At 33.2% G+C, this 26221-nt stretch overlaps 1 protein-coding gene across 1 annotated transcript in view; it reads right to left on the bottom strand.

Moving 5' to 3' along the window:
• Positions 1-25215, bottom strand: part of LOC108768716 (uncharacterized) — a 138420-nt gene extending 113205 nt beyond the window's left edge. Inside the window, exons 1-2 of the mRNA XM_018519254.1 lie at positions 25077-25215; positions 15904-16109 (exon numbers count right to left, since the gene is read on the bottom strand). Of these exons, the coding sequence (XP_018374756.1) occupies positions 15904-16109; positions 25077-25215 (345 nt within the window). The remainder of the gene's footprint in view (positions 1-15903; positions 16110-25076) is intronic.
• Between the last annotated feature and the right edge of the window lie 1006 nt (positions 25216-26221).

Below are 26221 nucleotides of genomic sequence, written 5' to 3' on the forward strand. Positions count from 1 at the left end.
CTCTCTCTCTCTCTGTTCAGGAACAAAATTACTTTTACCGGCGGATAGAAGCTCGAAATAATTCGAGGGACGAGCGAGGAAGCAAAGTCGGAGAACTTAGGCAAATTCGCTCGGAGCCCTCCTTGACTTCGTCCTTTAAGTTTCGAAATTGTACACTGCTCGCGTATTAAGGGAAGAGAGCTGGGCTGAGAGATGAGGGATGAAACTGCGCCAGTCCAGATCCCCCTCGAAATAGGATACGGGGAGACGAGGAGTCGTCTTCAAGTTTTCGACTCCCTTGATGACGTCGCCCTGTAAAATTAATCACGCGAGGAGTGAGATTTAGTGGTGTGCTTTGTGGATGACGAAGGTATCGTCCCGCATTAACCAGCCGGTCCGAATTACGACGTACTCTTTCGTATCCACGATCATTGATTAACCTTTTGAAGACCGGAGCATTTTAATAAAGTAACGTGGAAGATCTTGCTTTCTAAGAATTTTCAGGGTCGCTCAATTCAATTTTGGTCTTAGAATTCTAAAATTTAAATTTCAAAAAACTAATCTGATTATCGTAAAACTCAGTTTTAGGATATTCCTAGTATCACTGAATTTGAATATAGCCTGAAAATATTGAATTTTAAAAGTAGTATCTCCATAAAGGAAGATATAGTGTATGAGTTTGAAAGTTAGTTTGAAAATCAGTACTAACTGCAGTTTACGTAGCACTGATGTGCTTTAAATAAAGCAAAACTTGAAAAACGATGTTATTTCGCAATTAAAAACTGTCTAAAATCGAGTTTTATGATAATCAAATTATTTTTTTAAATTCTGTTCGCTATATTGAATCTACTATTTTAAATGTTTTATATTTTATCTCAATTCACATAATAAGCATTATCAAATTATTCCATAAGCCAAATTTTTCATAAAAATTGAGCAAGCAGTTCATAAAATAAAGACGACGACTGTAAACGCGAGGGATCCATAAAGGGTTAATCTCGGGGTTAATTAATAATCTCAAAGTTTCTGCCCGAAGAAACGTGGTTACTTTCTAAAATAAGACAGACGTATCCCAGATATTCTCATGAATTATTTTAGTCAGGACTTTCGTTATTAGCCACTTTTCTTAGATTGGATTTTCTCTGATATCAACGATAAGGCGTTCTTAGTTTCGGAAACGAGATGCTTTCTCAGCTTTGACTTTGTCTTCATTCATCGCGTTGCGTTCCGGCTTTGCTGGAAGTCCACATAACCGAAGTCGTTGCTCTTGAAGGGCGAAGAGAAAGGATTTAAGGGAAGAGATTTGCGATGTGCCTTGTTATTGATGTTGTCAAGTATCTTCTGCCTCTCTCTCTCTCTCTCTCCTACTCTTTTTCTCTTTGTTGTATGCTCCTTAGTGCGATACAATCCGCTGTTTCATCAATTGAATCTCGCAACTTTGTCTACTTACTTTTGTCGCGACCCTGAAGGGGGCTCCAATCTTCTCGAGAGATAGACGGAAATTATACAAAAGGTCGCGCAACAATCAGCCTCTTCTCGGGAGTACGCGAGGAGAGAACGGAGAGAGAGGTAGTCGGTTGCAGACGCGAAAGTTTTCGAATTCCGGATAACGAGATGTTGATTCGCAACTTCTTACCGCGGCTGCAAGTATAATACCCGGGGTAGGAGGTAGGAGGGAGAGCAAACCTTACTCGACTAGCTGCAACGTCCTCGCTAATCTACGTCGCCGAATGGAACCTCAGCTCGCTCGACACAGGAAAGATGCTCTTAGGTACTTTCCGGAAAACGCGAGCGCCATAGTAATTTGTCTTTCGGCTGCACGAGACGTTATTAAAGCGGAAGTAGTCGCAGACACGCAACTGCGAATGCGCGACGGGTAAAGCCGTTTTCTTATTGCTGCTCTCGCTTCCAATTCTATTTTATCATTTGTATTATTTTTTATCACATACGGATAAGAGAACGAGATTCTTTCATCATTTATCATTTTCGCTGCAAACCTACGTTGAATTGATTTCGTTGAAAATAATCGTATTTAGAGAGTCTTGGGTTATAAAATAATAAACTATAAAGTAATATACATTAATATTTAACACGTATCTTAAATTTAGAATAGAAAAAATGTATTCTCTGGTTCTATATTTTTTCTATATTTTTCAGCGATTCTAGATCATCGAATCAAACAATTGTCTAATATGTTTAAAATTATTGACATTTTTCTCAAATACATTCAGATATCGATTTTTAAATTATTTTATTTAATAATGCAGAATCACTAAAAAATATAGAGAAACAGAATCAATGATAAATATGTATATTGTTTCTACTTTAAATTTAAGATAACATGTGTTAAATATTAATTTATTACTTTATAATTTATTATTTTGTAATTTAGGATTAAATGTGATTACTTTAAATAAAATCGTAGGAAATTTGCAACGAAAATGATAAACGATCAAAGAATTTCGTCTTCTCATCTTTTTAATATGTTTCAAATTACTGACATTTTTCTCAAATACCTTCAAATATCGGCTTTTACGGTTTTTAAGTATAAACGTGAAAGGATAGGATTTTTTAATCATTTATCATTTTCGCTGTCTCACAATTTTATTGAAAGTAGTCGTATTTAATACCGAATTATAAAATAGTAAGTTATAGGTGCGTTAATATTTAATACATATTATTTTAAATTTCAAATAGAAAATCTATTTATCTCTGATTCTACATTTTTCCTATAATTTTCAGCGATTCTGGACTATCGAATTAATCAAATAACCTTCATTACTGACATTTTTCTCAAATATCTCAAATATCGTCTTTTAAGTAAAAACGGCTTTTAATCGAAAATCGAATTCAATTAAAAATTACGAGTCACAATTAATCAGATGATTATGCAAATATTTTACGATATTTCGCTGCTACTTTCACTTCCGACAGAGTAATTTCTCCTTTTCAAGGTGAGTGAATTAGTAGCTGTAATATCGTAACATTGTTGTATCCTCGTTCTGTTGTGGCGTAGGATAATTATATTTATTTGACCGTAAACTCGAATTCCTTCCCTCCGCGATTCCAATGCTCACGCATATATACATACAACCGCAGCTTTATATTCAATTCTTTTTATTGCCGTCGTTTCTCAATGTGTCTTCCGCCGGCATTAATGCGAGGAATACTGTTCCTCCTGGTGTGCTGGTTTTTAAAACGTACTTACGAAACCGTATCCGTCTTATGGAGAACCGCCGAGATCGCCGAGATCGCCGAGTTACATGGCGCGTTAACTTTGAATAACCCATAAAACGTCATTTCTCTCGGAATCTTTATTCGTTGCGATGAATTTCCAAGGATGAAAGCCATATATGAACGAATGTCACGACAACAGTCGTTAAATTCCCGTGGCTAGCAATGACGTTTAATCGTCGTGTAAGACCATGATAGACGGACGTTAAACGCGTGAGTGCGTCCGCGATTGTTGCAATTGTTCGAGCGGACTGTCGACCACTCATATTAAATATAATGGGATTCGAGTCGTCTGATTCGTGAAAAGGAAGACAAGCGCGTTCTTTCATTCTAAACTTACAAAGATATATCGCATGCGTTAAGCGTTAAGCTCCATGTTCATTATTTTACAATTAAATATGACAGTTTTCGAGAAAATTACAGAAAATTCGCGGTGAGAATGATGAACGGCTGAGGAATCTTGTCCCACGATCCGCGACTGTTAAAAAAAATTGTGAAGGATAATGCACCGTGAAATTCGCTTCCGTGCGCCTTGCGCGCGCCGTGCGTCCCGAAGATATTCATCTTCCCTATTCACTCTCATCTTCGTTGAATTAACCTTCTCGCGGAATCCATTAAGCGCATCCAAAACGACGTCCATAGACTCGTCGCTTAATGGACGGATGCGGACGTGTAATGGATGTTGTTGGTTCTATTTGCTCTCGGTGGGCATGAGAGAAACGGAAGAAAAAGAAAAATGTGTGTGTGTGCGCGCGCGCGCGAGAGAGAGAGAGAGAGAGAGAGAGAGAGAGAGAGAGAGAGAGAGAGAGAGCGACGCAAGAGCCCTTTTGCATTTCTTCGCGAAGCAGAAAGATTAGGTGGATAAAACTTCCTTGCGCGTCTTAGAGATAATCTCGTGCACTCCTCCCTGGCGATGTTAAAGCAGGATAAAAATCTGACGTACTATCGCTCAAGTCGGACATAATTTTTCGTCTCTTGTTAATGCGATGTTTCGTTTCGAATCGCAATTATCGCTAAGATCATCGTTGATTCCACATCATACTATTAGTGGGTGACGATGATCGGTACATTCTAAAAAATATAGATGTGAATTTAATACCAAGCAATATTTGTACATGGAAAGAATGACTTTGTTGAAGTATTTAAAAATGTAATATATATATATATATATATTAATGTATATACATCTGAAAATAATTTTGTTGAACTATCAAAATAATTACGCAGGAATTTTAAATGTGATGGATAATGCTGCAAAAAGTTTTGACATTCCAACAACCAGCTTGAATGTATAATTATTTTGATGGTTCAACAAAATTATTTTCAGATCTCTATTTGGCTAAATTTTAAGATATTTCTAATGAAACCTTTTCGTGCGTGTGTGTAATTCTCAGTATGTTTGTGTTAATATGTTAATACTCACATGAATGTGTGATACGGATTTGATTCTAGAATATTATTTTTGAGTGATACAGTATTAATTACGTAAATTAATTACGAACACAAGTATGATGTAACACAAATTTGTCATACATTTCACGCTTTTAATGACAAAATTTTTATATAATCTAGACTTTCATAAACGCAAGTAACCTAATTAAAGAGAAAGAAGGAATAAGCACTATCAAATTTAATCTTGAAATGGAGTGTGTAGTTCAATTGTGTGTGTGTCTCTTTGTAACACTTAAATAAAATGTATAATAACACAAACTAATAATACAAAGTTGCTTCAAAATTCATGTTACTATTCACGCTCTCTTTTATAATAGTAACAACCAAGGAATTTAAACTGTTATATAATATAATGGACAGAATTTTTAAAAATTTGTCATCGCTTGTCCTATCTCTTAGCATGACAGTGGATTTTTTAATAATGACCACTGAAGGCATAATTTAGCATTCAATAATCTCACTTACTTGTAAAATTCACGTATCAATCTAGACAATCTAGAATTAAAACTTATGATGTTTAATCCACACCATATTAATATTTATATCAACACCAACACTGTTATTTAAACACAATTATATAAAGTATATAACATAATTTATGGCGTTAAATCCACACATTCATATTTTTTAGAATGTAAAAGTAGTATTCAACACGCCGCTGTTGGTTGATTATGCGTCGCGACGAGAGATGTTTGGAATTCACAGAGGGGACGGTTCGTGAATAATATAGATCGTTGGCGATGGTGCGGCGTTGTTAGGTTTTACTGCCCTCGAGAGGAGCTATTGGACCAGCGATTTATGAGGCGGAAGATCGCGGCTTGCGGAGTCGTGGCAGATTAGTCAGATTGTTTGGAAATTTTCATTGTTTTCTTGCCAACTGGGAAGAGAAGAAGAAGGAGAGGAGGAGGGTACCACCATACCGTCACCGGGTACCTTGGCGTGAGCATTCGATCGTTTCCTGCCCACGTACCGGCTGCTCGGGAAGTTACTCTATTTACGGGCCGTCTTAAGTCGCACGCGAAGCACATGCAAATGCCGCGCGATAAAAGAACAAACGACGCAGCCTTTCCTTCGGTGGCGAACTCGGAGAAACACAGTGGCGCCGTCAACGTCGTCCCTCGTTGTCCCATTGATTTATATTCCTTACATAGTCTAGCCTAGGCCACGTAACTGCGGTCTAAAGAATCTTTTTCGTCGGTAGGTTTTCGCGATTCACGTTATTGAGTTTTAAAACCGAGTCAATTCGAGTTCTTACCCAAGTTCTCACTCTAATTATCTCTCTTGATTTTCTTTTCACTTTATATAATTTTGTTTGCAAATTGCAGTCAATTACATTAAAGCTGATTTCGGATTAAGTAAACGAGTCTTAATCAACCGAACGTTGTGATAAAACATTCAACTTACTGGGCGATATGATTATTTTATTGCGTTTGTGAAATTTGCAGTGCCAAGATTTCAATAGTAAGTTGACTAAGAAATATTCAACACAAATAAGCGAAGGTCATATTTGATTAAAGAAGATCTGTAATATATTTTTACGTGAATTTTATAATTTTCCAGCAAATCGCGTTCAAGCGAACTGCGCGCTGATTATTTGTCGATCTTGGGGACACAGTCTTACAAAAGACCTGTCACAACTGTCTAGAACCAATTCGATTCTTCTTGAAATATATTGTTAAACACAAAATCCCAAGAGACTTTTTAGATTGATCCTATTTGAGATTTAAGAAGTTAAACGACTTCAGAATTTAATGAGAATGGGAATATTTAAAAAATATTAGATTTTTGAAAATTCAGCCCATAAATCTAAGATGCGATATCGAGCCGATATAAAAAATACATATTTCTTAGATTTTTGTATTTAACATGTTTCAAGGAGAATCGAATCGATTTTAAATACTTATGATAGGCCCCTTGTTAATCTGAAGCTGCAGTACATAATCAAAAATTAAATTAATAAACAATTTAATAATGCTAATAAGCATTTTTTAAAAATTGAAAAGAATTTAGTGTGCGAAATATCAAAATTTTAATGAATTAAAAACATCGTACGAAGACATGAGAAGTGGAATATGTTTTATTTTGTTTGATAGTAAGACAAATGTTATACTCACTTTACTATATTAGCGCTATTTTAATGCGTTCAAATACAAAAGGGCTTGAAAGTCCGCATCGTGATTAAATGGCATATTTCTCTCTTTCCTCTCCTCCCTTTCTCTTTCTCTTGTACTTCCTCGATGAACGGTCGCGACAGTATCTCGATATGTGACACGGTCGAGAGAACGGTAATGCGGAACAGCAGCTGCATACAAATGGGGAATTTCGAGGGCAGGAATGCGTTACGGCTTAAAACGGCTTTCCATTCCATTAGATGAATCGCGCGGATAATTAATGTAGTTACGGTCACCCATGATATTCAATCCGCGGAAACCATAAAGCCGCGGCCGTTTAATGTTGTTCAAGGATGCTGAGTACGTGTGCATCGGAGCAATAGCCACATCGATACACATAGGTAGCCTCAGCATTGTGTCCTCCATCGGGCTTTCCATATACCGCATACATTCCTTTTGTGAAATTATATACAAAGTTGATGTATCATGCCAATTTGCTGCATGAAACGGCTTTTTAAAAGTAAAGAACAACGTAGAGAATGATTGAATTCAAAGGGATAAACAAATTTTTAGATAATAAACAAATTGGACTTATGTTAATTAAAAAAAGAAGACAATCAGGTTCTAAAGTTATTAGTGCGGTAAACAATGTGTAAATTATTCAGATTTAATTCTGTAAGTATTTATTTTGACAGGGCATGCAAAAACCTCGCACTGATCATATGGGAAAAATAGCCTCAGTCAAATTGGATGAAATTGATATTTTTATAAATTATGAGAGGCTGATCAAAAGTCTCCATAAGCAAACCATAAAAGTTGGACAGATTTGAAAGTTTCTATTTTGAGTTTAATCGGTTTGAAAAGTGTCTTTATATCTCTCTCTATTAAATAAATTAAATCGTTTAATTATATTTAATACTTTAATTATATTTAATACTTTTGTGCACAGAATAAGATGAATCAATTGATGTAAAGAAAACACATAGTTGTTTTAAGAAAAAATATACAGTTGCATATTGCAAATTGCATAATTTTTTTGAAAAGCAGCTATGTGTTTTCTTTACATCAATCGATTCATCTCATTATTTTGTACAACATTAAAGTAAAGTATCTTAAAATAAATAGTTTAGTAGATAAAAATACTTCTTAGTTTAATTAGACTCAAAATGGCAATTTTCAAATGGTGCCAAATTACCCATTTTTAATGGTTGTACTTATTATGGAGACTTCTGATCAGTATCTAATAATCTATACTGTTAGAAATTTCTCAATGAATTTTAATTAACATGTAAAGGAAGCATGTGATTATGCACGAAATTAAATGTAATGAATAATGTAAATAAAAACTAAATTACAGTAGTCTTAAATGTGATAAACGTGTGTATTGAAATTAATGAACACATTACTATAGAAATTAATTTACACGTTAATGAAAAGTACGAGATCTGTAACTGAAAAGTAATTTACGTTAATGACATGTAAGAAACGTAAACGTATTAAACGTTAAGCGTTAATAGTATTAGGCTTAATTAAAATATTATTAATATTCGTAAATGTAAAAGTACATTAAACTTCATTAATATGTACATTAATAGTCATTTCAATTACAATTAATTAAACGTCATTTATATCCGTAAATGAAAAGTATATTAAATTTCATTACACTTAATTTTTCAGTTACTGTAAACTTAAATCTCATTAACATGTGCATTAATAGTCCTTTCAGTTACAGAGAAATTAAACTTCATTCACCAATGTACATTAAAAGTTAATGAAATTTGAGAACATTTCTAACAGTGTATAAAATGTCACAGTTTCAGTCAGTTTGAATAAATCCATTATATGATTAGTGCGAGGTCCTTTTGCATGTTCTTAAATTATTAAGAAGATTTTAAGTATTAATCAATGAGAAATTATTTTTTTGACAAACATAATTTTAGATCTTAAATCCAAATCTCTTAGATTAGACGACGATCGGGTGGTAAGCGTCGTTTCTGCGCCGCCATTACACGACTGCTCTCCCGCATTGGGAGATATATCTCGTAGGGCGAAGTTCTGCCGGAACATCAAAAATTGGCGTGTTCCCTCGGGGTGGGAGCTAAATCATTTAAATTTCTGCGCAAACGACCGTGCGCACATGCGGGCAGAACTCACACTCCACTCTTCTGGTGGAAAGTTTAAAAAATGATGAAGGGAGAGGGGAGGAGAGAACGAGAGAAGAGCAAAAAACTGTGAGGAAAGGGTATTATCCAGCTAGCGAATGGCCCGAAAGTTTCGCGTCGAGGGTGATCTCACCCGGAACTATCCTCAAACTATCGTCAAACTATCGTTGCTACTGACCTTGTTTTCGAGCCGCGCCGACTGTACGACGTGCCGAAAATCTTGCGGAAGTTCGCCGCCTTCTGAATGTGTGCATTTGACAAAGGAATCTCCATTTTAATAGTTCTGTTTGCTTTAGATATTACTATGCCGAAATGATGGTACTTCGTTTCATCGATTTGCTTTATTGAGTGAAAATGTTACGATGTCAGAATTGAAAATTTTATCGAAAATTATTATAAAAAATATAATATAATTAAATTTTATAATATTAAAATTCCACCACCAAAAAAATTGTTTATCTAATGTTATAAAATATTAATTACACATTTCTTAATTATATTCGAATAATTTTTAATTTTATTGACGCTACATATTTGAATTTCTAATAAAAGTGAGATTTAATATTTTTTTAATATTTATAGAAACACATACACATATATAGCATTTGTGGTTTTTGTTTTTATGTCATGCTTTAGATTATTACAATGATATCAGTGAGTTTATGAAATTTAAAATCCTCGCTAGCTAAGCCGGGAAATGTTTGCACGCGATATCGAGAATGTCCTCGAAGAGGATTTACATTTTTATTTCCCGATATACTACAAGCTCGTTTTTGTTGATGGGGATTACCGCCGATCAACGATAGCACGTGTAGTGAAAATTAACAAAAAATTGCGCGCCAACAACGCTTTCGAGGATTCCACGTCTTCTCTTTTTTAGCTTTGATATCATGCATTTACGATTATACATGAATATTTTGTAAATATTTAATTGGCTTATCTTTTAAAAGCTACTTTAGTAGAATTTAAGAAAACACCTCGCTCTTATGTTATTTTTAAATAAATAAGTAACAAATAATATATAGCACAAGCAATGTATGAGTCCGACAAATAACTAGTAAAATGTAATTTTGTAAAATATTTTCGCGCATATTTAATAAAATTACTTAAAGTGAACTTATGTCATTTTTAAATTAAACCACCTAATTTGATCGTATTTAAATCAACTGTTTATCGTATCTGCCAGGATTTATTTTGCTGTTTGCGAAGATTGATCTCGCGTATGTGTGTTACATCTCGCAAATACTATCCTACGTGATGTTCTAGCTCATAGACGAGAAGAGACAGACCGGTGAATCGGGAACGTCATTTGTAGAATATTGGAGTACAATCTGGTCGATTGCATTCTTCGAAACATTCGATACTCAATGGCGAAGGGACCAGAAATACGAAACCGAGAGAGAATCGAAGACCAATGGAGATCTTGGAAGAAGATAATATACCGTGGGACGAAATAGACTTTGAATCTGTTCGTGTTTTTATCAATATCGCATTTACTGCCAGAAATATTATATTTTTTTAGACGATAACTAGTGTGAGAGAATGTGAAACGAGAAAAATACACAAATATTAATTTAATTTGTTTTTGCTATACAAATGTTGTACCAGTGTTTTATTCTTTTCTAATAATATAATGAAGGAATTCTTTTATCTCGATTGCCGTTAATTAAACATTGCTATTTTTTATAAATTTCTCATATCTCCACGGAAAGAACGGTTTTGCCGAAGTATCTAAAAAATTAACTGAATATACAGATATGAAAAAAATTTTGTTGAATCATCAAAACAATTACGTAGAACGCGTAAGTGTTAATAATAATGCTACAAAAGTTTCTAGCAATTACATTTGGCCGTTCTACGTAATTATTTTGATGGTTTAAAACAATTATTTTCAGTTTTTTCTGTACATTGAAACAAAGTTTATTAAATCTTAATATTTTTTTAAATCTACACATTTTTTTTACTTACTAAATAAACATTTACTTACAGTAAATAAATATTTATTCAATAAAAAAATTATAGTTAAATAAAAATTAATAGTTTTTGCATCAAATAAATGTTTAGAAAGTTATAAATGTTTAGATTTAGTAAATATATTCAAACAAATATTTATTATCTTTTTACAGTATACGTTTTCAAAGAGAGAGAAAGGGAGAGAAAGAGAGATTTTAATTTATAAATAACTTTCATTTGCATTTAGGGTCACTTTGACCAACTCCGATTAACTTTGATCGACGATTAGTCTGCTGAAATTGACCAATCGCATTTGTCATTTCGCTTAAGGCGCCTTCAGACGATATGACCAACGTATGCCAACATTAGCAAATATCATATATGTGATGGTCATATCGTTTGAAGGCGCCTTATTTAACGATGCAATTGCAATGGACTAACTATTGATTAAAGTTAATTAAAGTTGGTCGAAGTGATCCTTAGTAATTTCACAAAGCTCCTGCTTTTGCGATTTTTTGTATAAGATATTATATTTTCAAAACAAAGTAATGCACATTTGACACATACTGCTGCAAACAAATAGATGAATTAAAAGTTCTCTATTGAGGTAAAACGTAATTCCGTGCGTATATAGAAAATATCCGAACACTATTGCGTTGATACGCTATTCAATGTCTTTCAGCGCTCTCTCTGATTCCAGCAAGATCTCGTTTCCAATGGAGAATACCGACAGACAAATGTATATCAGTATATCGAGATTTTTAGAGAAAATGACGTATCCTCAGATTCAGTGAACAAGCTCCTGTTTCGTTGGTATCGGCAAAAGGATGCGGTGAATGCATTCCGGGATCGATTTTATCGAGAATGTGTACACGCGCGTTTAATTGTTGTTGACAGAAGTTACTATAATTATGCAACGGTGATTGAATTTTACATTACGCCATAGATTAATTCACGACTCTTGATACATCTCTAAAATATAGATTAGTGTTTAAACTGTCTGTGGGGTATAAATTAAACTGATAAATATGTGAGAGAACTATTTTAAAGAATAGTTTCGTTTCCAGAAATAACGTTGAAATGTAAATCTCTACATTTTCGGAGATTCTAATTTGAGTCCTTATTTTAATTTCGTAATTATACAGCTGTCTGCGAATTTAATTCAAATTCTCAACATTCGTACAAGTTTCATAAGTAGCAAAGACCGCGTTATAATAAGAGAATACGAAGTAGAAACGGGCGTAATCAGGCAACCTGTGGATAAGTAGAAATGACCACGCTATGGTCGGACCGAATGAAACATAAAATTGATATTGATAATAAACTCGTTTGTATTCTTACATATTATTTAGGTTCCGTTTAACATTTGCAATGCTCACAAGTATTATTTTATCCTTTTTGTCATCATACATATTAAACAAGGACGAAATGATACATGCAAACATTACGAACATTAAGTGGAGCACACTCTTAATATATAGCCTCGACTAAAAATATAAACCACCATAATTCACATAAACGTTATATTTTACAAAAAATAAATTAAGAAACGATTTTATTAAAAAATAATATTTTTATAATAATTTTAATATTTTGTTAGCTTTTCTTTTTAATTTTATTAGTGCTCTTTTCAAGAAAATGCAATAATGAGGTTGTTTTATACTTACGATCTAGACTGTATAATTTAATAGTGTTATAAAAATAATTGCATATTCTTATTATTATTTGTAGCACCTAATACGACACTATCAATATTATATAAAAATTTAATGACTACAGTCTCACTTCTCTTTAATGAATTCTAAATAAGAATATCACACTGTTGACAGCTTTTTATTGGAAAATGAATTCGCGTTCCATTTACAGCGACGTGATTTCCATTTAATTCAGTTTAATATAATCTCAAGTTAGTAGTTTAATTATTAAAATAATAAATTTACTATGTTTCAATATTTTTAAATACTTAATATCATCCTGGAATTAAAAAATGGGAGAAATAAAAATCTCTCTCTCTCTCTCTCTCTCTCTCTCTTCCTCACTTCCTCTCGTGAGTACAGACTTAGGATGCTCCTTTCATTCTAATCGCTTTCACCTCAAGTTTGTGAATGACATTATGCTTTCCTCGGTATTATATGTATATACGACATAATCCTTTTTATCGTTGACTGATCTGATTCGGTTATGTCCGACATGGCTATCGTCAATGTAATACGAAAGACTATTCATCGGGCTTCTCGGTAGTCTCGCTTTCCTTTAACCTACTCCGGGAGGAGATAGCTTCCAGTAGCTGACAGCTTACACGAGGGAGCTTGCGGGGAAAGATGATATAGCATCGCGGCAATAGCGGCAGTGGAATGAACTCGCGCCTCGTTTGTACCAGCGCAAGAACGCGGTCTGGATACGCTGCCCGGCACGTTTTGCCGGTCGACTGATCGGCCAACCCGCTAGGCAGCTCTGGTAAGATGAATTACATCGGGACGTGATGGTGCCGTCTGCTTACGGTCGCGCTACCGATCGGAATCGCGGAAACTTGTGTACGGATCCCGACACGTCTGCAGCTCCGCCTTGCTCTTTCTCCCATGTCTTCCCCTTTCGTTCGTCTTATCGAAAGCTTGCGTGCTCTCGAGCTTTTCCTGTCCCGGTGCTGAAGTTGGAGTGAGGAAAGTACAAGGGAGGACGGGGGTGAAGATTGATTGCATCGAGTCCCGCGTACAGTCGGTGAAAGAAATCGACGGACGCGATGCGGATTTCCGTGCGTTTTAAAGAATCTCGCTTGCATCGTGAGAAACGACAAAGGGAAAAGATGTTCCCGATCTCGAAACGCGTGAATACGCGGATCAACGCTTCGTTCAGGTTGATGACGGAGTATCACTTTGTTCTTTTCTCGGTATCAAGCGAGCTAGGAGAGTACTTCGATAATCGAGAAGGAGGAGGCGGAAGAATCGAACCGCGATAATCTTCCGCGACTGTTACATTAATATTTTTCTCACTTTACTCTCTAACTGTCGATTTATCACCATATTTTTGCAATATCCATTGAAAAAATGTCTGGTATAATAATAATCAAGCCTATACACGGAAAGAACGATTTTGTTGAAGTATTAGTTAAATAAAATACAGATCTGACAGGGAAGGCTTAGAAGTGATTATCACCGATTTCAATGAAACTTGGCAGGATTATCAATTGTTTGCAAGATATTTTAATATTAAATTTATTAGCGGCAGTTTTCATTAGAGTTTACACTCGAGTTCATGGTATTTAAAATTTTTTTTTATTTTTAACAAAATTTTCATCTTAAAGTTTATAACAGTAATCTATAATAAAAATATAATTAATTTCTCATATTAATTATTCCTATTATAAAATATTATATAACAGAAAAATATTAATTGTTAATAAGATTTGAACTTGAGTAAGTTAAAAGGCTATTAAATAATGGTTGGGGATACAACAGGGTAATAGGAGTCAAGCACGGTAATTCTTGTGCAAACCAAATAATTAACAAAACAACTTTATTAATAATTAATCCGCTTACATGTTTCGGCTCACTTTTGAACCATCCTTAGAGACAGTATGATGTTGTAATTACAAAAACAAATTTTTTTTTACAAACTAATTTATTTCAGTGAGCCACCTCCATTTATTAACTGAAACTATAATATAAAAACGAACTCTAATAACAATCTAAAATGTATTAAAATTATTAAAAGGTAAATTTTTTGGAAGCAAAAATGATTTATTATAAAACAATAGAAGGTAACTCACTAAAACAAAAATTCATCATATCGCACACACTTAAATTCTATAGATTTAGTCAAAAACTAGTCTTTGACCATTCAGCGAATCAGTGTCAATTATATTGAAATTAATGGATAACTTTTAATACACTTAAAACGTTAATCGCAAAGAAAAAAAAAGAAGAAAAGGAAACTTTGATATTAATTATAGTTTAGACGGACATCAAAATTAAAACTGAATCTTTAATAATTTAATTTTAATGTAACGAAGACTGTACACTGATTGAAATTTTTTTGTAATCACAACATCATACTGTCTCTGAGGATGGCTCAAAAGTGACCCGAAACATGTAAACGGATTAATTATTAATAAAGTTGTTTTGTTAACCGTTTGATTTGCACAAGAATTACCATGCTTGACTCCTATTGCCTTGTTGTATCCAACCATTTTGTAACATTAAGGAGTCTTTAGGAATTAATTTATATTTAAAAGGCTGTTACTATATCCGCTACAAATGCTCAAGTATAAATGTTCTAATAAGCTCTAATGAATTGCTAAATTTAATACTGAAATATTTCGGAAATGGTCGACTGTCTACGCCTAAATAGGAATATAATGATGTTCAGGGGAACACACTCTATAATCCTACTAAAGTTTCGTTGAAATTAGTGAGGACCCTTTCTGAGCCATCTCTCATGAAAATAACTATGTTTAATTAGTTGACCCATCGAAATAATTACGAGTCTTAAGCATGATAAGCAATGTTACAAAAAGTTTTGATATTCTAACAACTAATTTGAGCACTCTACATAATTATTTTGATAGTCTAACAAAATTATTTTCAGATCTGTATCTAGCTTTTTATATCAACAAAATCTTTTTGTGTTAATGATAGTTAAAGCTTTGATGAAATAAGATCAAATGTTAATTCAAGTGTTCGATTAATATAATCAAAACTAAACGCTAATGTTGCTTTTCTAAATATTTTGTTTTACTTTTATAATTGCCATGTTTGATAATATTTTCTAAATATTGTACTAATACGTTAAACAAAATACAATATATTTGATAGCTATTATCAGACTTTTTTCAGTGTCTTTTTAAAAAAAATACACACAAAATAAATATATGTATAAGATATTTTAATTCTACGTATTTTTGCATCCGACTATGTTTGATTAAATTAATAATAATACAATATTAAATATTCGAAGTTAATTAGTAGAACTTAACTGGAATTTTTCAACATGCAGACTTAGATTAAGGGACGCACCTCGACTGTCACGCCTGGTCGGGGGAATGTCTGAGTCCTTTGGCTGCTGTCCGGCACATATCGGAAGAATTCATGATCATCTTTGTACCATTTAACCGAGTAGAGATTGCTTCCACTCATTATTCGCCACTCGCATCTCAGCTCGATCGAAGAACCCACTTCGGCCTCTTTTGGCATCTTGAACTCCACCTTGATATCGCTGCTCGCTGAAACACAAATATATTTATTCATGCATCTGCTGTATGAGAAATGACATAGAAAAAATGATTTTGCTGTAGCATCTAAAAATATAGCTATACATATACAGATTATTTTCACTTCTTTTTGTACAAATTAGAAAATATTGTTTCCTTTTTTAATTTCATTAAACTTTTATTACATATACATTTATACAAATGCTTATTAGCTTGAATCTTATGAGAAAGAAAGTTTTAACTAATTTAATCGCAAACAGAATTTTGAGAAACTATATTTCTATGAAGGAATGAGGTTTAAAGAACATTTTTTGAAATTAAAAAAATTAAATTTCACCGTTTATCATTTTCATATAAGAGTATGAATGCTTGTAAATTATTTTATTTATATATTGTGCCACACACAAATGACCTCAATGTCATTTAATCGATGTCACAGAAAATAAATCAACATTTTTTTCAACACTTTTAATCAGTTTCTTTTTCATATTGCTTTACATGTTATTTATTATAAAAAATAGCATGACAAAAAAACTTTATTATTAGAAAAAAATATGAAAATAGTCATATGATTTTCTTCCTCTTTTTAAGCCGGAGAATTTTTTTCATTCAGTATTATAAATTTCATTAAACGATGTATATATTGGACGTTACGAATTTTACACACGTTGATAATATAGTTATACTTGATGCTTCGAAATATTCTTTCATCTTTTAGTTAGTAAAATTCTATCTTCTGATTGATCAATGAGATACATCGAAGCATTTATAGCGTCAAGTGGACCACATTCAAATTCTTTATAAGACAAATCAGTCTAATTTTTATACACTTTTTGTTTCCAACTCTTCTTTTTCGCGATTAACGATTTCCGCGACAATAGCGTCATGCACTTTCTACTATACACATTACATAAATGGGAACGATGAGCTTTCATCACGAATCGTGTTCCTCAGCTCGTTATAATTCTTGATCACGATAGGGCTGCTGATCTCGCGTGGCGCGTAGCATATGCCACTTTCGGGATTCCATTTCGTTAATCCATGGATACGCACAGAGTGGACGACGTTTGGAATCCGTAGTCGCTTCGCAATTACCGTCCGCGTCCGTCAGCCGAGGACAGGCTTGAACGGTAAAAGGGTGACCGTGTGTTAAGCGCGAGAATAAATACGCGGTTAGCGGAAGGGTCAAGTGGGATCGAGGTAAATGCCGCTGCGAGTTTCGTACGCGATTCGGAAGTTCCCTTCGAAATTCGAAACGAATGCACTTCGCTGTGCATACATAGATAATAAAACTTGCGCAGAATTATTGTGATATTATAGAATGACGTTTTTCGATCGGATTGAAACTTTCGAGTTTAATCGAAAAGTGAGAAGAATGCATTGCATAATTATTAGCAGTACTTCCAGTAAAAAGGAATTAACGAATAATTAATGTAATACGTGGAAGAGAGGAGAAACGTGAATTACGTAACATGTTCAAAATTTACGGGATATTTACTTCCCCAGGATGTAATTATTCCGTCTAGTAACGTAATAATTAATTTTTAAATTGTGTTATTTGAGGTAACGCTGTATATTCGTACGAAAATAATCACATCATTCCTTTTATTTAATTTATATTGTAATAATTTTGTAATGCCATCGTTGCCAGTAGATAATCATCATTGACAGTTCTAAATTTATTCAAAATTAGTCAATGAGTGCCAACATAGGTTATACGTGTGTAAAAATATATTAAAAGAACAAGCTATAGTGAAGACGACCCTTATTTTGGATCACTATAGTATTGACGAATTAATAAATATTTCATTTACAAGGAAACCAGATTGTTGAGATGAATATCAAATCAGAAAACATCATGAAACTTTAGTCTAAGAATAAAAAGTCAACAGTTGAACGTCTTCAGTATTTAATAGAATATTTGAATTAAAGTCCAAAGTTAAAATTGGTAATAGAATCACGATGAAATGTCGGATAAGCACAGAAAAAAATTAGTATAATGTGACGTGATATATCCTATACGAACGCAGAATAAAATAAGTGTAATATGTATATGAGAATGTAATGTATGTGAGTTTTTGAAATTATCAGATTAATCTAACAATAAGTTGTTTGTGAATTATAATGAATTGTGTTAAAGAACTGCGGCGAATTCATTCAGTCGTACGAAAATGTCAATCGTGTAAAGAGAAAATTTATTCCATACTGGACTGCCAACGATCGCGTGTACATGAATTCTGGCGGATGACTCATAATACGACAAGGATCGAGTTAATTTGGAGAATCGAGCGAAGTCGTCGGTCGCCCATGGGAGAGCGAGACACAACGATCACGAAACGTGTTGGGTTTAAGTGCGGTGGCCGTTGTCGTTAAAGGTCCATCGAGCGGAATACCCAGAGACCTCGCTTGCTCTCCGCATTCGCTCTTCCGGCCGGTAGCCGCAATTTACAGTCGCGCGTGTAAAGATTTAATGACGCGCGAATTTCAGTTTGAGGATTAAGATCTCAAAGAGCCGGGGTTGCTCTCGTAAACCTCTTGTGTTCCATGCCATATCTACGAGATTCCGATATGGCGAATAGATAATAGAGCTTAATATGTATTGTCAAGTAGGAAAGTCATAGTATTTTTTAACACCACTTTAAGCGACTGCCTTTACAGAAATTTAACTCTTTGAAGTTGATAATGCACTGTCAAATTTATATCAAATTGTGCCCAATTTGAATTATTTTTAATCACTTTTATGTCACCACTGTTCCTATTCAATATCGTTAATTTAACTAATGTGATGAAGTTAAACAATTTAACTATAAAAAAGAATGTATTAAATTTAACTCTTTAGTTTATTATTTATTAAATGCATACATTAATATGGACGTTACTTATTTTGAAACTAACAAAAATGTTTGATTTACGTTTTATTATACATATGGGAGTTAAAAGTTGAAAATGTTATTTTCAACATTTTGTTCCTTTTTTTATTTTTAATTTAAAAGATTGGGTTATTGTTTCTTTTTGATATCAAACAGTGTTGGATCACACAATTATATTCTTTACATCTGCAAATTTAAATTGTTAAATTGTTATTAACTTAAAATTATTTTTTTATACGAGTTACGTTATTTTGGTTTTTAAAAGTTAATTGCACTCAAAAATGAAATGTTTAATTTTATGATATTAAAATGTTTTATTCTTGTCTCCGTTTTTTAAACATTTAAAGATGTTTTAGTTTTAAACTCTTTCAATATAAATAAAACACTACGTGTTTTCGTGTAAACATTTTAAACACTGCACTTTTTACAGTGTAGTGCCTTTTAACGAATATACATTAAATGAGTTTCACGGGCCCAATGTCAATAATTGTGTTACAAATTTTGATGTCAACTCCGATGGGTTAATATTAGAAGATAGTAATTAATTACTTATTTCGAATATTAAAAGCATTGATGCTCATTGTGCTTTTAATACTCAAAATAAGTAATTAATCACTATTTTTCAGTATTAAATTGAATTTTTGTAAAAAGGGTTCTGAAATATTTTGCAATTAATTAATTATTTAATTGTTTCTATCGAAGAAGCTTTGAACGATACCTACACTTTTATTGTGATTCAGTGCTTTTAGTATTCAAAATAAGTAATTAATCACTATCTTTCAGTATTAAATTGGATTTCTGTAAAAGGATTTCTGAAATATTAAATTGGATTTTTGTACAAGGATTTCTGAAATATTCCTTGCAATTAATTAATTATTGAATTATGTCTGTCGAAGAAGCTTTGAACGGTATGGATTAATACGTCTTATAAGGACTATGGAGTTTTAATATCGGGAAAAGCTCATCTTCAGATCGATATAGCTGACGTGTACATATATACAGATTCGCAATATTCGGAACATATACTGACATTCGACGGGACTGACCTAACCTGTCGATGTCAGTCACAGCTGTTTCCGGTGGCGCGGTTTGCGTTTCGCGACGCGTTTTCGAACGCGTCTCCTCTCGATATCTCTCATCCGCGCGTCGTCAATTTCCGTCGTTACAACGACTGAGTCGTTAACTTGCCAATGGAGTTTGACGTCTCATAGCTGAGACTGCATCGTGAACATTTCCGTGCCATTTATCAACGGCACCTGGCGTATTGAAAACTGCTTTGCTGCGACGAGGACAGGCCGACGAGAAGGCGCCGAAAGTATACGGCGCCATCGATTTTAGCTACGATACTTTTTAATCAAGAAGAATTTTAATCGCACACAATACACGTGAGACTGTTTCGTTATTGTGAAATAAAAATTTAGATGATATAATCTGATAAAATCATTTGATTCTACTCTTTTCCGAAGCAAAATTTGATATAATTTCTTAAATTTTTCATTTAATTTTATTTTGAATTTTTAATTATATTTAATCTTTTGGAGCTGAAATTTGTAACATAATTATTGATACTGGATTTGTAAGATCCATTTAATACATTAAAAGTGCGTTACTAGTTAATTTCAAGGAACCAAAATGACATAACTCGTATAAAAAAGAATGAATACTAAATCTATATTTAAAGTCATGTATGAATAAAAATAATTCATATTTGCAGATGTAAGATAATGAAAATTGAATTGTTTAACATTTTTGTGTAATAATTATAGTAATCAATTAATATAATAATAGATACAATTATACTAATATAATAAGGCTAAAATATAACGAGCAAAATTATGGTATTTAATATATAATATTTATTAAATTCTCTCTCTCTCTCTCTAAACAAAACCAATTTTTAAAAGTGCTGTGTTATTCGAACGTTTCGGGTAACAGTACCTTTCATCAGCAATACATAAAAGAATGTTTGAAATAATAAAAATTATATAATGATAAAAGTAAAAGAAATTAAATTATCTAAAATGCAACGTAACGTCAATATAGGTCACTATCTCTTCCATTTTTTCATCATACAAATCAAGAAGACATATCTAGGTTAAACATGACTTTAAAATTAAATAAATATATACACGAATTAAAAACTAATAGGAAATTAAAGAAGAGAAAAGGAGACAGTAATGAAATATCACTTGATAAGTGGATGATTGTGGAATATCATGATATTTTATGTAACTTGTGTTACATCCTGAAGGCAACCATCAAAATTATTTTTTTACACTCTACTTATATGTCGTAACATAACACTGGTCATTAGTGTTTACATTATTGTTGTTAAAGCTACATTTTAGTTTTGTATATAGCAGTTTTACAGGTGTACTCTTTATGTAATTTTGGAAAATATATTGGTATTAATTTTGTTTAATTTCAACCCAGCTTGGAGCCCTAAATGTTTCTTTCAAATGATATAATTGAACCGCAGGTAACAAAATGTGTGTATGTACGTATCCGACATGTAACAAAAAAATCCGATATGTTATACTATATACACCACTAATTGGTGGTACTCTGTATCTCACTACCTATTTCATAATCGTAACCTTTTTCCCTCTTGTGTTTTTTTGTAAATTGCGTTCTGTATACTTGAAGATCTTCCACTTAACGAATTTATATCAAAAGTAATTATATTATATGAATATCTATTGAATTATTTCATAAGACAACGTAGGAATCTCTCCCTTTATCTAATAATGTATTTTTTATTTTAACATTATTTCTCAGAGAAAGCTGAATTATTTTTACTCATTAGGATCTTTGTTATCCGAATAATCACTGTATAGTGATTCATTAGACTCACTGTCAACTCCAAAGGGATATAATTGAATGAGTATAATATTCGTAAAAGCAAGTTTAAAAGAAGACTTGTCAACAATCTTTAATATATTAAACGAAAAATATATTTAAGCTATTTGAAATTTATCGAGAAGATGTAGTACAGACACTTTTTATGATCGTACTTTACAGAGAATTTGCCGTGGTCGCGAAAATGAAGTCGACGAGTAAGCCGCGAGACAAAAGCTTCCTTAAAATGCGCTCCGGAGCGACGACAGAGTCCGGTATTCGCTGTTCTCAGTCGCGCAGTTTCCATAAATCCCATCCTTTCGCTCTGCTATTCGTTACTTCCTACGACAAAGACAGCACATTACGCAAAGGAATTTGTCCAATTGTCTCGATCAAAGTCGCTCTCGCGAGTCGCCTCATATTGCCGTCGGGTTCCGCTGCATTCTGGACGCAACGGCGGGAATATTTCTTGCTCATCGCGAAACGTTAAAGCTAAGTCTTTCAAACTTGTGCGGGTCTCTCAAGCGTTTCCTTTTTGAGTGTCTGATCTCTGCCGGATTCCATTCAAGTCATGCAAGACTCCTCTCGTGAATTGAAATCGAATGCCTTAGCTACCTTTTCGCCTTTGCGATGTCCCTCGTCTCGCGTCCGTTTTTCCATTCGCATGAAATTTACCTCTAAACAAGGCATACATTCTGCTGCGAATGTCTGGATTTGCGATTTCTCATCCGCGAAGCAAAAATATTGAGCCAAATCAAAAACGTTTGCCGATGCGAACTTTTCTTCTTCGCTCAGCAAAGCGGAATAATATTTCTGACAGTAGAAGAGTTTCTGTGTATTTCGCTTCATCTTTTTAACCATCAGCGGAGTATCATCGCTCTGATTTTTGAAATGTAACCACCTATACGATGCGAATAAAATATATTTTAATAAACTTGTTCATTTTATTAAATATTCAGGTGCACCGTATATTGCGTTTTTGACGGATGCATTGTAATCCATTTTACTCCAAATATTCTTCCTTTGGTAATTGAATCTCCAATTACAATTTGGAAAAAACGAAATCCGCTTGAATTCAAATAAAAGTAATTAGGAGTTTGCGTTCAATATTAAAATTTAATTAATATTATTTTAAATTTAAATTTAAATTTAATTTAATTTAAAATTATTTACTCAAGTTATGAAAATTAATTTAATATCGTATAACCTATGTATATCGCCGCGTTGATTATAGAAAAATAACACATCTAAAATTAGCAACTTTTCAGTAGAGCATCTTTAAATTCTTTTCTGAATTGAAACAACTATTTAATGTTACATGGAAAGTGTGACATGGAAAGGAAGATAAGTTATACATATTCATTATTCTAATTAAAATTATTTAATTAGGATAATGAATATGCACAACTTCACTTTCTTTTCATGTCTTACTTTCCATACAGTATCTACATTAAACGTTATTTCGATTCAGAAAGAATTTTAAAATGTTGTATTGAAAAGTCGCTAATTTTAAGATGCGTCATTTTTCTCAATGCGACGATACACATAAATTATAGAAGATCAAAAATAATTTTAATAACTGATATAATTTTAAAAATAATTTAATAACTTGAAATAATTTTAAATAGAATTAAATTTAAATTTGAGTAAAATTATTAATTAAATTTTAATCCTTAATTTTATTTTCCTTAAATTTTAATATTTAATTCAAACTCTTCATTATTTTTACTTGGATTCAAGCGGATTTCGTTTTTTTTTTATATTGTAATTGGAGATTTAATTACCACAAAGAAAGAATACAATAATCTTTCCATGTCACATACTTTCAATTAAAAAGTACTCTTTAAAACTATGTCATGAGTTTTCAAAATTCGAACGTTCCAAACTCAATACATATAGAACTATGTAAACTTCACATTAATCATATGGAAAAAGTTTTGCTGAAACAGATATTTTGTAGATATATATATTATGAGACGCTGACCAAAAATTTTTGTAGGCAAATCATTCAAATAGAAGATAGATTTTGCTGTAGCACCATTTGAAAGTTGCTATTGTTGGTGTAATCGGACTGAAAAAATGTCTATTAAGCTATTTTAACACAATCAAATGCGACTTAAAAAAAATTAATTGCTGGTTTTTGCAAATTAATTGCTCTGTTCTTGATCTTAAGATTAAACAAAAAGCTTAATATTTAAAATTAGCACAGTTATAAGAAAAAAGCAGGAAAAATAGAAATAAATATATATTTTTATAGTGCTATTGAATTGTTCTATTCTCGATTTTATTGTTCTAGTTGATTTGAAAAACAATAATGGCTGTGTTAGCTTATAAGGTTGAAGTAACGTGCACAATCCAAAAAAAAAAAAAAAAAAATAAGTACATATTTTTGTAGTGTTATTAACAAGTAAATAAAAATTTATAAAACACATACTTACCAACAACATATATATTTTTTAAGACAACTACATGTTTTCTTTACAGCAATTAATCATTTCATTATTTTCTCTATAACAGTATAAAAGCAAAGTTACCAAAAGAATAAATATTTTAACAGATAAAGATCCTTTTCAGTTCAATTAGATTCAAAGTAATAACTTTTAAATAGTGGTATAGCCAAATTTAAAGAGTTAGGTTTCCGGAGAACTTTTTGGAAATATACGTTCACGTACGCGACATAACAAGTCGCGCAGACAACGAATAACAAGCTTATTCGCCTCTCCATCTCCTGGTTTATAATCGCCGCTCGTTAACCGCGCGAGCCAGCAACGTTGCACCACGGTAATTCAACTGAAATCCACGGGGTCCTGATTGCAGGCGCTCGTTTTTCCGATTGCCAGTCGGTTGCCCACAACCAATTTCTGTCCGGTGCGTTCGCGCGCACGAAAGCAGCCGGAGCAATCCTGATTCGGTGAAACGACTTCCGGCTAGCTCGCCACAAGTCGAAACCTCATTACCGCCCAAGAATTGCACACCCTTTCTCCAAGGAGGACAGAGGATGGAGGACTAGATAAATAAAAGCGCTTTACGTGCCTTTCGCGAAGACACACGACGGCCACTTCAGGATGTTTCCCTTTGTCTCCGGATTATGCAAACGCGAACTTTCCTCGAAGCAAGTCAATGCAGCGAGGCGTGCCACTTGACAGAGGGGGCAGAAGGGGGCTCTCGCAATTTCGTAGAAGAGCTGCTCTTTGAAGCGGATGTAACCGTGAATGTCTTTTTTAGGATGGTGCACGTGGAAAGGGTTCCGCCCGGAAAATGTTTTTCTTACCGCTCTTATTGTAGATTTCGCTCGATTCTATTCCGCTGCACTCGGAGGAATTTTGTTGATTGACCCAGAAATACTCTGGGAAATCTCTACGGGTTATCTCCGCGGGAGAAAGATACGGATGTTCTTCGTCGTGAGACATGTTTCTTAGGAACGGAGTCGATTCTACGAGGACATGCGAAGATTTTACGTGCTTGCGCTCGTGAGTCGCGGAGTTTCGTACATCGCGATCGCTAGCGTTATTTCGCGGATATTACGCCACGACCTGCTACGAGGAAGTAAAAGCGCTTTTTACAGGAGTTCGGCGCTACTTTTCTCCGCTTTGATCGAGCCTGGGGCAATATCGCAGCTCGCGTGAGGAGAATGCGGTAGAATAAAGCTAGCCTACTTCTCGTCAACCAGCTGATGAAATATGTAATCCGCTCCCTCCTCACATGATATAAGGGATGAAACTTGTTGTTTTCTTTTCCTCACCGGGATTTTCGTTGCCGCCACCGCCTTCACTTAAGCCGGTATATAATCGGATCTTATATTTAAGACCGTTTTAAGTACAATCTTAAGATGGCATTAGTCAATCCCAGAGCAGTATTATCATTGTAAAACATTACTTAAGATGATCTTGAAAGAACCAACTATGAATACCGACCTTAATTTATTAACGACACAATTTTCTTTTTTCGTACGTCAGGTCCTACTGAATACAAATCTAGTAATAATAAAGTGTAGATGATATAGTTATATTAAAGCTGAAATAATTTTTATCAACTATTTGATTAAATATAATTAATATAACCAATTAAACGCTAATCTTATTTTTATAAATATTTAGTAATTATTATCAAACGGTTAATTACTATTATTATGTTTAGTAATATTGACTAAATGTTGCGCCAATTAATGCGTTAAACAAACAGTTTGGATATGGCTATTATTAGACTTTTTTTTTAGTGGTACACTGAATTGTGTAGTTAAATTATTATAAATAGAAACTTCATTTTTTATAATTATTACTCTACAATGTTAGTAATAATAATTGTTTTTATAATTCTATATATCTATTGAAAAAAAATCTGATTAATTAAATTGATACTGTATAGTATCAAATATAATCATTGTTTTAGTAAAAAATAACGATATTATTGAGTAGG

The sequence above is a fragment of the Trachymyrmex cornetzi genome, unplaced genomic scaffold (genome assembly GCF_001594075.2).
Source record: "Trachymyrmex cornetzi isolate Tcor2-1 unplaced genomic scaffold, Tcor1.1 scaffold83, whole genome shotgun sequence".
Classification (NCBI taxonomy): domain Eukaryota; kingdom Metazoa; phylum Arthropoda; class Insecta; order Hymenoptera; family Formicidae; genus Trachymyrmex; species Trachymyrmex cornetzi.